A 14,143-nucleotide genomic window follows, 5' to 3' on the forward strand; every position below is an offset into this window, starting at 1 on the left:
CACCACAAAACTGCCCAAGCGTGGGGAGCAGATATGGTGTAACAAGGTTCTCTAATGACACCTTGTAGCTAAGAAGCAAAAACAAACAGCAGATCAAATGCCTGAGTCTGATGGCACACACGCCACCATGAACAGGTATTCTGGAGGTCATGTGTTTATGGACAAAAAGCATGCAGCCAGGCAGACCTGGTTGAATCCGGGTTCTTGCTGATTAGCAACAGTGTGACTTTGACCAAGTCACTGAACCTCTCCAAGCCTACAAAATGTGGGGCTATAAAACCTTCCTTGCAAGGAATTCCCTGCCAGAGGTCAAGGTTCCATCCCTGGCTGGGGAACTAAGATCCCACCAGCTGTGGTCCCACACAACCAAAAAAGAAAAAATAAAAATAAACCTTCCTTGCAGGTTTACCATAAGGGTTAAATGAATTAACTTTAAAAAAAAAATGCAAAGGACATAGGAAATGTTGCCTAAATTCTATCTTTCATTATTGTTGTTATTGTTAAGTTTTTATCATAAAGCATATCTCAAGGAGAGCAGGGGAGAAAAGGAAGGGAGATGGGGAGAATGAGAAGAACCTTGATCACTCTGGGAACCACTTTCAGACATACTCCAGAAAATTGGAGACAATGACATTCAATCATCCATTCACTTGATAAAAACACTGTATGCCTGGGATGTGCCAGGCCCCTTTCACACAAGCTGGGACAGTTCACTGATTAGGAGAAGATTCCCTCTTCTAGGAGCTCTATCTGGGTGGCAAATAGACATGTAAACAAGTACCCACTGCTGCTATGTAGGATGAGGGTAAGCACGAGAGAGGGGGCCCCACAGGGCTGAGTCTGGGACGGAGGTGGTGCCAGGGCCTGGCTGCGTAGACACTCACATGTAGAGTTGTCATAGAAGGTACCAGTGTCGTCCTCCGTGCCGTTGCCCCCGAAGAGGGCCTTGTAGTTGTTGTCCTCATACCAGTTCAGGGACTTGATCTTCAGGCCCCCGCCCTCGGGATGGCCGCAGATGATGCGGGACACAGCCTGGTAGATCTGGGTGGAGGAGCTGGAGCTGTTCACGTTGGTCAGAAACATCACCTCCTGCCGCATGTCACTCCAGCTCCTCATGCTGAACAGCTGGAGGAGGGAACAGGCGGAAGTGGAAAGGAAAGAGGCGGGAAGGTTGAAGACACAGAGACAAAGAAACAGGTTAGTTCTTCACCTCTACAAAGCCTTATCCCAGAACATAACTTGTCTGGCGTCGCCTCTCGGAAGCCTGGTGATGGGACCACCAGAGCCATGCTACCTGTCTGTGGAAGAGGGACTGGTGTCATCTGAGAGACTGTTTGAGAGGCAGATTCTGATCTATCTAGAGTTCAAATCCACTTTGTCACCACGTGCCCAGGTGATTCCCAAACACATTAAAGACAGAAGTACAGCCTAGAAGTTGGTGGAGCCTCTGGTGATGGGCTTTATCTCATTCGATTATCATCGGGTTTACAGAAAAGGATGCTTTCCTTGAAGAATCATGTGTTCACATGCGTACATCAGGAACCGCTCACATCCTCGGTGAGGGCCTCATTTCTAAAACACCTCAAACTTCAGTGTGGAAACTGAGGTACCTCCTGCCCCTTGGCAGAAAAGGCAGTGTGTGTGAAATCCCCACCCTCGTCTCAGCTAAGCGCCAGGCACTGGGAAGGAACACATGATGGGAGCTTGACTTTGAATCTCAGCCACGTCCTCACTGGCTCACAGCCTTCGGAAGTCACATCTCTGAGGGCCCCACTTCTGATCAAGACGATGAAACTAAAATAGAGCGTGGCGAGAACGTCACACAATATCTGCTCTCCAAGAGGGCCCTGCACAGAACAGCCCCTGCCTGGAAGAGGGAGAGGCGCCACGCAGCCGGGGGCTGAGTCTGGGACTTACATGTGACCAGCGCTTTGTCTCACACACAAATGTACTCCAGCACGCTGTGGACTTCTTGGTCCAGTGGCTCTTTTGATTAACTATTCACAGAGCACTTTGTATCTCCACACATTTTACAATAAATCATTAATATACCCTTCCATTCCTAGCCCTGTCACTGCGTGTCCAGGCTGAGGTGCGGCAAGCAGAGGGGAGCGGGTACGGGACGCCACTCTTGCTCTGGAGGCAGTCTAGGCTGACTCCATGACCCGGTTTTCTGTCTCACAGAGCCCGCTGATCCCTGTGAGTGAGAAGGTCTTGGGTGCCACAGACCCTGCCTCTGCCTTCAGCCTGCAAAGGGGAACCAGGTGCTCCGGGGGTGGTCAGAGGTCACAAAGATTCTTCCCTCCAGAGAGGGAGGCTTTGACACCCAGAAAACACAATTAGGTGGCCAGCTTTTCCTGACTTTATCTTCTGAGGTCCACAGACAGGGAGGGGGATAGGCAGTCAGGCCATCTTTCCTTTTGCTGGTGGGTGCAACAGCCCTAGAGATTTTTGAAGGACAGCACAAAAGCCACTCACTTCTCTTTGTCACCACCACCATCCTGCCATCCCCCGATCGAAAGGACAAATCTCTTCCCACATAAAGTCAGCACATCTTTGGATAGAAGCATTGTAAGCAACTGAGTTATTCCAAATTCTTGGCTCTTCCCAGAACCTGCCTTAGGGGCAGACTCCTACTTGTTCTAACTTCAGCTCCTGCCCCAAGCCTCCCCATGAAGTGCCTCCCACCACAGGGAAGGCAGCCGCTCAGCCTCCAGCCCACAGATGGTGGTATCTGATCATCATCTACGGAGTGAATGAACTACTGAGGCTTTCTCAATCCACTGCCATGGCTTTCTCCTGCCCTTGCCCCATCACAGCCTCTTCTCAGCCTAACACTGGAATCATAAACAACTCTAATCCTCTCAGCCACACCAGACACCCCTGATCCAGACCCTCCACTGGCCTCCCATCTTGCTCAGTGTAAATCCAGCCTTTCCAGGTCTGCACAGCACTCACCTCCTGCTCTAACCTCATCTCTGACTCCCCTCTCACTTGCTCTCTTTGTTCTGGCCTCACCGGCCTCCTCCCTGGTCTTTACATCTCTTAATCTAGCCCTACATCAGTGTATTTGGGTCTACAGTTCCTCCTGCTTGCAGTATCATTTCCTCCATGTTCAGATGGCACCTGACTAGACAGGGCTTCATGGATCACCCTCCCCTCTAAAATACTACCTCATCCCCCTCCATCCCTCTTACCCAGCTTCGTTTTCCTTCACTGCAGGCATCCTTGCTGTCCCATTATACACGACTGGTTTATTTCTATCTCCTGCCCCACTGCAGTCCCACAACAACAGAGAACTTAGTGTGCTCACCACTGAGTCCCTAGCACCCAGCTGTGCCAGGGTCCTAGCGGGTGTGGACAGATAACCAAACACTGCTCCTTACTCTGCCTCCCCAGGCTCACCTTCCAGAAGTGAAGCTCATGCCCACTTTCATCCCTCTGGCTCTCAAAGTCCCCATTCCCTCACAACTCCCAGCCCTGTTAGTCCAGTTTCTTTCTCCGAATAGTCTCCTTTCAACTCTATTTCCAGTTACCATGAGGGTTCAGACAAAAAAACTGCTAAAGCTGCAAGAATGTGGGCTTTTGAGGCCAAGCATCCTGGGTTCAAATCCTAGTCTTGTCAATTAACCCACTAGGTGACTGTGGGCAAATCGTCTAGCTTTTCTGAGCCTCGGTGTCACCTGTGCAACAGGCATAGTCGGCCTCATCACATGTGTCATGCAGATCACACAGGGAAACCAGGGGAAGCCGCAAGAAACATGGCAGCTTACCTCCCTTTTCCTTTCAAGGGTTGTGTTTTAGTCAAAACAACCAAATTTCTTTCCAAACACTGAGCAGATCAACAAGGGCACTTATGTATTTATCTTCTCCCATTTGTCCCAGAGAAACTCTTAGATAATGAGTCACTGGTGGCAAAGGTGACTTGACTTTGTGTTCCACTGAAAGAAGTGGGGGGCCCTTGCTGCCCAGGGCCAGGGAATAAGCGGGACACAAGGAAGCAGCTGCCAAGAAAAATGTATATTGTTCAGCTGAAGAGTTTCTACCATGTGAGCAACAGAATATCACATGCTTTCAATTATTTTTTAACCCTAGACAAAAGGCAGGCCAGTGAGGTAAGAGGAAACAGCTATAACCAGACTGTGAGTTTAGAGGCAGCTTCAAATGTTAGATCCCTGCTCTGCCTTTTCTAGGGCTGGCAGAGAGCACAGGGCAAGTCACCGTCAGCTAACAGGACTCAAGAGAGATGGCAATGGGCTTGCAGGGCAGTTTCTGCTTCTCACTCTGCCTCCTGGAAGAACCCCAGGAGACCCAACTTCTCCACCTACAGAGAGGTCACCAGCATTCATAACCAGAGTAACAGATGGCAGCCTGGAAGTAGGCTTCTCCTCCTGAAAGGAGCTGGAAAGCCAGTCCTCTTCGGTCAGACACACAGCAGCAGGATTGACAAAGAACAGGATCGAAAGTAACACACCAGGTACCATGTTGACAGAGCTGAACCTCGGTGCTTTCTGTACTTCCCAGAGATTCTGCATTTTCCTTTGTGAACATGCAATACTTTATTCTTGCTGTTGTTGTTCAGTCGCTAAGTCATGTCCAACTCTTTGTGACCCCATGAACTCCAGCATGCCAGGCTTTTCTGTCCATCACTATCTCCCTGAGTTTGCTCAAACTCATGTCCATTGAGTCAGTGATGCCATCCAACCATCTCATCCTCTGTCGCCCCCTTCTCCTGCTACCCTCAATCTTTCCCAGCATCAGGGTCTTTTCCAATGAGTCAGCTCTTTACATCAGGTGGCCAAAGTATTCTAAGTATTTATTCTTAGAAGACATAAAGTGAGCTTTGATATTTGAGAAAAATCATAAAAACACCAAAAAAAAAAAAAATGAGTTAAAGAAGCAGTTCATAATAAGGCTGGACCAAGTCTGAGAAAACTTTGCCACAAATTATTCCCAATGTCTTACACATTAAGGCCTGTGTGGTTTCTGACCATCACTCCCTGACTCAGCTCTCTACACAACGGGCTCCAGACCATTGGTTCCTCTTTTCCAGTCTATTCTGAAACAAGGCTGGGTGTCAGAGAGGCAAGCACATGCTGACTGGGAGGCAGAGAAGTGCTTATCCGCTAATTTTGTAAGTCAGGCCCTCTGATATTATGACAAAGGTGATTCTGTTAAGTAGGAAGTTAGGTAATTCTAATACACTTGTAAACATGTGGACCCGAAAGGCAAACTCAACATTTATCAGGAGACTCTATTCCCAAAGTTGAACTCAAGGGGCCAGAAGTTCACAAGGCAAAAATCCAAATTAGGGGTACCAGCTTCTCCCTTTCAGTTGGTAAACAAATGTTCTGGTAAAAAGACTGTCCAGCTTTATTACTGAAGAAGAAATAAGGAGAAGTTGCTATAAGACAAACACAGTACGTGGAGGACAAGGAGGAATCATCTCCTCTACTAATGAGTCATTAACTCGGGACCTAGAGTAACAATTGGAGAAAGTCCTAGGCTAGACATCGGGCCTTTAGCTACTAGCTAATTAACCCTGAGACATCCATGAGTCTTGGTTTCTTCATCTTTAAAGTAAGGAGATCAAACCAAGTAATTTTAAGGTCACAGATGCTTCTAAAGTTGATTTTACATTTTTTATGACATTCATATCAAATGGACTCTCTGAATCAAGTTCAGGGTGTAAAAAAGTCATAATGGATGGTCTGCCCCCTCGGACTGAAAAGATATGACTTACCTCTTGGGCCAGATTCCCGAGACTATCCAGCAAAGCTTTTGTGGCTTCACCCAGCTCCTCGCTTGGGAAGAGAGATGTAGAGTTTAGTTTTGTCTGCAACGAGAAATAAATAACTGTTGCTAAACTCAATGTAAACCTGAAATCTCTATTTAAAACTAAACAAGTTGATTAAAACTATTCATAATCTTCAATTTGAAACACAAGAAACCCACTCTTAACCAAAATAAGACACTAAAATTATTCTATGCCGGGGGCCAGCCTTCCCACACTCCCAGTCCTCTGATGGGCCCAGGCTTTCCTTTAAATGACACACACCAGTAGGTCTCTGTGACACAGCTCACAGGCTGTGTTAATGTTCATTCCTTCCATGAAGCAATCATGAGCAAAACCAGGTGGGGGGCTTTTTGTTTGCTTTGCCTTTCTTTCTTCAAGTTCACATTTTACCTAAAGGCTACCATACTGAAAGTTGAACCTACACAGAGACCTTGGTAAGGAAAACTTACAAACAGAGGTCTTAATTGGGAGACATAGGAGGTGAAAACTATTTCCCTTCACTTTTGGGGGCTTGGATACTATAAAATACAGAGAGGAGACTGATGTAAATCAGATTTAATATTACAAGTTAATAAGGAAATATAGGCTATTCAACCAGAGAAGGCGATGGCACCCTACTCCAGTACTCTTGCCTGGAAAATCCCATGGACAGAGGAGCCTGGTAGGCTGCAGTCCGTGGGATCGCGAAGAGTCTACACGACTGAGCAACTTCACTTTCACTTTTCACTTTCATGCATTGGAGAAGGAAATGGCAACCCACTCCAGTGTTCTTGCCTGGAGAATCCCAGGGACGGGGAAGGCTGGTGGGCTGCCGTCTATGGGGTCACACAGAGTCGGACACGACTGAAGTGACTTAGCAGCAGCAGCAGGCTATTCAACCACTGTTGCTGAGACAAGTAGTTACTCATCTAAGAGAGTAATTTTTCCATCTTACACCACTACATGAAATTAAATTCTTGGTAGATTGAACAGCTAAAACTAAAAATGAAAGTTAAAAGATATACAGGAGAAAATGTATTTATGAACTTGGGGTAAGGAAGGTCTTCTTAAAATACAGAAGTCCAAATCAAAAATGGGGATTTAACTTCTGAAAGTAAAAACTACGCACCAAAGACACCATGAACAAAGTGAAAAAACAAGCCAAAGACTAGAAGAATGGATTTTTTTTTAAATTTAGAATAAAAATGGAATACCAAGCCATCAGTTAAAAGTAACCAGATGCCACATTTATCAACATACATAAATCTCAAAAACATAACACTGGGTGAAAAAGACAAGTTGCAGATCAACATGCACCCATATATAATATGAACGCATGCAAACCAATACAGTATATTGTTATTAACCGAATGTGAATATATATACAGTTGGATAAAAATACGCAACTTCAAGATACCAGCTATCTTTGAGGAAAGAGGGGACTATACAGATGACAGCAACTATATCTGTAGTGTGTTATTTCTTGAACTATTTCATAATTTTCTTTTTAATTCAAGGAAAAATAAGGAAAAAGGAAGAGGGAAGGAGATTGGCAGGAATGAAGGATAGGAATATAGGTTAGGTTGAATATATATCAGATTCGAAAGATTTCTAACTTCCTTGAACAAAATTAACCCCAAGCAAGATGCCTTGAAACAAGGCCACACAATAAAATCTGAGAACAAAGTGCCTGCACCAACTATTAACTGTGGTCTCTTGCTCATATTTACTTGACAAAGGCAGACAGAGCTTGCCAATAGTATTTCCAAAGAGCTCCAGTAACCCATTCACAGTTTGGAATTTCTACTACTATTTTTCATAGCCAAAAGCATTCCCTTGGCTATAAATTCATAGAGGTCCCCATTGAGCTCCCCTGCACAGGAGGCAAGATTTTCTTGTATGAAGGAAGACAGGGATAAAGGGAAAAATTAAATCTTTAGTGGAGACTATACATTCTGTGTTAAGCTAACAGGAACTCATGTATTATTCAATATTTTAAGGTCATAACTAAATACTATACTAGCATTATAAGAAGAACAGACAAATGAATATTATATTACTCAAAGCCCTTACCCATTTCGGTAATATATGTTAATCACAACACTGCAACATTTCCTAAAACCATGACATTCTGGAGCACTGGCTCCATAATGATAAAAGCCATTATGCCATCCTTTCTGGGCCTAATAGATGACTTCTTTATATTCTTTTTATTCTCCTTAAGTTTTTCCTTCCACATGAATTCTCTTTTTCTTTTCTAAAATTAAAGTAACAATGGTTTATAACATTATATGAATTTCATGTGTTCAACATTATATTTCTATTTCTGTGTATGCTGCAGCATGTGCCCCACCAAAAATTTAGTTTAAATTGTAAAAGACTGAATTTTTTTTAAAAGGCAATAACTTATCAAAGTTGATTTGATTTTAATTTCTGAGTTGGTGTTTTATTTCAACTCACTGTCCAGCACAGTTCCTGGCACATAATAACTAGGCACCCAAGAAATGTGGAAGAAAAGTAAAAAGCAAAGGAAAGACCACATCAGGAGGGCGAGAAATGGACTGGTGTGAGTCCTGCTTCAAAGATCATTCAAATTCACAAACATACTCTGTTTCATATCCACCTCATCAAGTCACTCACATCTGCAGCCTTAAGGTGGCTCCCCTTGCTCCAAGGATGAGGCCCAACATTTCCCTCTGCACCTTTGTAGTGTCATGTCTTACCATTCCTCTCCCCATCAAACTCCCCGTAGCTACATCTGATCCATTCTGACCTACTCAGTCATGCACAGTTCCTCTAAATGCCACCTTCTCTTGCCTCTTTCCTCGGAGCCCCATGCATACATCATGTCCTCTGCATGGAAAATTCTTCTGTCTTTACCTCGCTAACCTCTATTCTTTCGGTTCCAACTTAGAGGATGTTTCTTTCCTAATCCTCAAAGACTAGGTTAGGACACCCCATCAGAGGTCTCCTGATGCACAGCACCCAGCAGAGAGGCTAACACTCTGAATAGCATCTCTTTACTTTCTTTGTCCCTCCTCTCCCCAACAGCAGGGAACACAGATCTATACCTTGTTTACCACTGTCTCCCTGACCCGCTATGTGAGGATTTCCTGAAAAAATGAAGGGTTTGTTTATAGATAATAGCTATACAAAGGGACAAGTGGGAGAGATGACTATTAATGCATTAGAAGTGGTAGCCAGATAGAAATACAAGACAGAGTATCTGTGAAATTAAAATGTAACTGGAAATCCTTTTAAGCTTAAAAAAATCTTATCCACACTCAAAATTTTGCAGGGACTCCACTACTACAATGAGACATGCTTGTACATATATTTGAATAGTATTCTCAATATAAGACACAATTTTGTTTTCTCCTTGCAAATGCATGTTTTAATGTGTGCATTGTACATTTCAAACTTCCCTGAAATACTCTTATAAAGCAGACTACAATCTCTGCTTCACTTTGCCCATATTCAGAAAAGCCAACTCAGGGCTAGGATTTATATGTTTTACTTCCAATTGAAAATAAGTAAGCCACATACCAGGTACAAAGACTATCATCACCCAAAGCAATTACTGTCTCTTTGCAGTCATTTACATGACAATAACAATTGTACTTTGAGAACATTTTAATAATTTTTATTAAAGTAGGGAATTATAACTCATGTCTAAGGACAGTACTAATCTTTTAAAAGCAATTCAACAACTTAAATATTAAATTTTAAATTATATGTGAATTATACATTAAAATATTTCATTTTTGCTATTTCTAAACATAGTTAAATATACCTACTACCACATAATTCAGGATCAAAAATCAAGCCTTTATCTTAGACATGGCAAGAAAAAAATTATACTATTTCAAGTAAACTAATTATATTATTTCAAGGAAAAAATAGTATGTTTGAGGCAAAAACATCTGTCTATTTGGAGTTGAGTCATAGTAACACACTGCTTAGTTCAGTAATTTATCCCCAGTTCTGTGTTTCCCCTGTTCTCCCACGAATTAGGTGAACAGAGTCTAAAACAGTAAATCCCTGAGACGTGTCATTCTACAATTTACCAAATGATAGCAATTGCAATTGCTTGCCAGGCAAAAGCACATGTTGTAAACAGGTGGGCAGTAAAATTATACAAAACCAAACAAAACCTGATACTTCCCACAAGAGTCTGTGTTCCAGGCAGGAGGAGAGAGAAAACCAAGTGTTTTCTCCTGCAAAACATTGTCACTGCATGTGACAAACTGAGAAATACCCAATCCCCAAAAGCTATGAGCCAAGCTGAGTCCTTATCAAAGGGTCAAGAAGACGCTAAACAAAAACCCTTCAAGACAAGAATGACTGTTCACTCCTCTTATGCCTGCTCTTTCTATCCCTGCACAGTACAGCTGGTGACTTGGGCACTAGTCCTCTGGGCACTTCAGGGCACCACTCACCTTACCTCCTTTGTCCCATGAACAGAGTTCCACCTTTGCAAGAGCGGACTACATACATCAGAATATACAGAAACAGAACACTTTGTTCCATGGAGACAGAGCTTTCTGTTTTCGGGTGAAGGTACCACCAGAAGTCAAGACAATCTAGTCACATAGTTGTGCAATGTCTAAGTTGTTACTGCAATAAAGGTCAATCTGTATGCCTGTCCTTGCTAACTCAAATCAGATACCATTTCCCTTGCCACAAGGATCAGACACCATCTTCACATCACTGAGACAGGACTAGAGCCCAAGTGTACTTAACCACATAGACTTTCACTGGGGATCACGGTGTTCCACATTGAACAAGCTGTTGTTAGGGAGCTGCTAGGAAGGGCAGCCCTCACTTTACAGAACCCAGAACCTGTGAAAAATTCCTCAAATTCCCAATCTCAGCCTTAAAGTCAGTTCTCAGTGTTCACTGGACTGAAAGTACCATGTGGACCTTGTCTGTCTTGTTCATGGCTGAAACTTCAATGCCTTCAACCAGTAACTGGTACAAAGCAGACAGACAGTAATTATGTGTTAGTTTTGTTGATGAATATCTCATGCCTTGTTTAGAGATGCTCTGCTTCCCAAAGTTACCGCTCTATTTGGTTATGCATGACAAACTTTAATGAGTAGTGTTTACTGTGCCTTAGAGTCACACTCAGAATATAAGCAAGAAAGTACACAGGGCTGGAATAGGACTGATAAAAAAAGCCAAGGGCACTGAAGAAACACTTCAAAGACTTAATGAAATATTGTTCCACTGTATGTTCCAATCCAAAGGCAGTTATGGCAGGATGAACACTCTCCCTGAAGCTGTCCACATGCTAATCTATAGAATATGTCAATCAGTTATATCATATGATAAAATGCACTTTCAATTCAGTGCAGTCATTCAGTCATGTCCAACTCTTTGCAACCCCGTGGACTGCAGAACTCCAGGCTTCCCTGTCCATCACCAACTCCCCAAGCTTGCTCAAACTCATGTCCATCAAGTCGGTGATGCCATCCAACCATCTCATCCTGTTGTCCCCTTCTCCTCCCACCTTCAATCTTGCCTAGCATCAGGTCTTTTCCAGCGAGTCAGTTCTTTGTATCAGGTGGCCAACGTATTGGAGTTTCTGCTTCAACATCAGTCCTTCCAATGAATATTCAAGGCTGATTTCCCTTAGGATTGACTAGTTCGATCTCCTTGCAGTCCAAGGGACTCTCAAGAGTCTTCTCCAACACCACAGTTCAAAAGCATCAATTCTTCGGTGATCAGCTTTCTTTGTAGTCCAACTCTCACATCCATCCTTACATGACTACTGGAAAAACCATAGCTTTGACTAGATGTACTTTGTCAGCAAAGTAATGTCTCTGCTTTTTAATATGCTGTCTAGGTTTGTCATAGCTTTTCTTCCAAGGAGCAAGCACTTTTAATTTCATGGCTGCAGTCACCATCTGCAGTGATTCTGGAGCCCCCCAAAATAAATTCTCTCATTGCTTCCCCATCTATTTGCCATGAAGTGATGAGACTAGATTCGTTTTTTGAATGTTGAGTTTTAAGCCAACTTTTTCACTCTCCTCTTTCACTTTTAGCAAGAGGCTCTTTAGTTCTTCTTTGCTTTCTGCCATAAGGGTGGTATCCAGATGTAAAAAGTAATGAACATTAATGACTGATTCCTAGCACTGATTTATAGAAGAAAATGTCTACATTACCAGCCACTGTTTTCAAGCACATAATTTATATCACTCACATAAATTAAATTATTAACTTCTTTTTATTGAGCATCTAATGTGTACTGGCCCTATGCCAGGCTTTTCATATATGTGAGCAATAATCACAGCAAAGGGCAAACTACATTATCACTATGTGAAAGAATAGAAAACTGAGGCTTAATTTATCTAAGGTAGCACAACTGGTAAAATGCTGAGGTAGTATTTGAACCCAGAAACAGCTGACCCCAAGCCTACACCCTTTCTGCTCTGCCACACTTCCCTACTGTTGTCAAAATACTGTGGTCCAAGTGGTCATCAGAGGACTGAAGGAGACCCAGGAGAAAGAATCAGAATATCTTGACTGAAAAACAGAGAAACAGCCACACCAAGAAAAAGAGAGAAAGAGCAGAAATGTTTCAAAGCATGTCTCTCCTCGAAACCCACTTTTGGTGCAGAAATACATATTGACAGAACAGTTTCTGTCTCTCCCACCCCCTAATGTTGGTTGCTGCTCCTGTTGTATTTCTTGGCACAATTAACTGCCTGTGTACAAGGAGGTCTCACAGCACACCCATCTGCCATCACCAATACCAAAATTCCAACCAAATGGCAAAAGCAAAAGGCTGCTTAATATAAATCAAATATCAATCCCAGTGCTCCAATTAAGGCACTGCTTTAAGAGTCACATTTCAAAATGTTTGGAAGTCATTTCATCCCAATGGTATCTCCTAACACATCTTTACACAGAGCCATCCTGGCCACTCACCATGTTCTGATTCAAGAGCCCCATTTTCTGATTTTAGGAAGAGAGATCTCACAATAACAGCTGACAGGCAGGAGCAGAACCTGAAATGCTCCTGTGCCCAAGAGATGTGAAGGAAGCATATGGCAGCCACCCTAATCAACACCTGCCGTGAACCAACTGGTCTACAAGGCTCCACCACAACACGACAGGATGGGCTGTGAAGTAGCTGACAGTTCTGACAGTACATTTCCACACTCCCAATCACACTAATTTTCCCAACTAGGGAGAGATTTTTCAAGTCAAACCCTAAGCTATTGACTGTCAGATTATGAAGGCTTTGCTGTCTTTCTACTTAGAGCGTAATTCAGAAATTACATAATTGGAGGGATTTTACTGGGCTGTGCACACAATAGGTGTTTAATGAGTAAACAGAAATGAAACAATGAATGGGCACCAGAGCAAATTTTTTCTGTCTTCTAAAAACACCCATCTTTCCAAAGTTCAAATCATCCCAGCTGAAAGGGTGAACATTTCTGTCTTGTAGCGAAGCAAAGCAAAACAACCAAAATAGTCCAAGGAAATGAGCTAGTATTTGCAACAACCTTTGACTCTGACTCATGATGCAGAAAGTGCCAACAGGCTGCAAGTGTCTTCACAGGTGAGCTTATCCGACTAGGCCAGTTATCTGGGGCTGCAAACACCTCTGTAAATTATACTACAGAATCACAGACCACTAGAAAAAAACAACTCAGTATATTTTTTAAAATGCTGAAATAGAAAATACTATTTCTGGAAGAGAACAAAAACAGATCTTAAGCATTGAAGCTAAGCCCTTCACACTGATGGGGGCCACAATAAAACCTGCCAGGCAAGCAGCAGAATTCCGTTTTACTACTACCTTCACTTCAGGCAGAGAGTCAAGCAGGATCCAAGGACTCTTCAATGGTCAGTCAAGAGTGTAAACTCTGGGATGTGTTTCTAAGGAACATTCTAGGAGATGATCCAGGTACAGGGTCTGGAAACCGAACCTTCTTAGTACCCCAGGAGGGCCCATCTTTCTCTAGAGAAATCATGGTGTGCAAAGTCCCAGAAGTTTCCAATGTCTTTCTATTAGAACGAGGAAGATCTCTTTCCAGGCATGTTCTTCTTCCAGGGCTTTTCCCCTGGTTTTAAAAGAGCCTGCTGACAATCAGGGAGCTGTCTGGTAAGCAGGAAACCTGAACGCTGGATGGATGCTAAAGGATGTTGTTCACAAGGCATTTTACCAGAGCTCCCAGAAAACCTAAAGAAAGATACTTATTTTGGAACTAGGCACAGCACTGACAACCAGAATGCCCAGCCTTAGTCCTAATTTTGGATTAGAAATGAATGTGTATTCTCATGGACTGCTTCTTTGAACGAGTGATTCCCAACTGATAATCAGACTTCGTTGGTATTTTTTAACCTCTGAAAGCA

General features: G+C 43.1%; 1 protein-coding gene across 4 annotated transcripts in view; it reads right to left on the reverse strand.

The window, feature by feature from the left end:
• The window catches only part of ABCA1 (ATP binding cassette subfamily A member 1), a 131,530-nt gene that overhangs the window by 53,180 nt on the left and 64,207 nt on the right, over positions 1-14,143 (reverse strand). For all 4 annotated transcript variants that reach the window (XM_018052543.1, XM_005684263.3, XM_018052542.1 and 1 more), the window contains 2 exons: positions 5,744-5,836; positions 885-1,125 (listed from right to left, as the gene is read on the reverse strand). In XM_018052543.1, the coding sequence (XP_017908032.1) occupies positions 885-1,125; positions 5,744-5,836 (334 nt within the window). The remainder of the gene's footprint in view (positions 1-884; positions 1,126-5,743; positions 5,837-14,143) is intronic.

Source organism: Capra hircus, chromosome 8 (genome assembly GCF_001704415.2).
Source record: "Capra hircus breed San Clemente chromosome 8, ASM170441v1, whole genome shotgun sequence".
NCBI lineage: Eukaryota > Metazoa > Chordata > Mammalia > Artiodactyla > Bovidae > Capra > Capra hircus.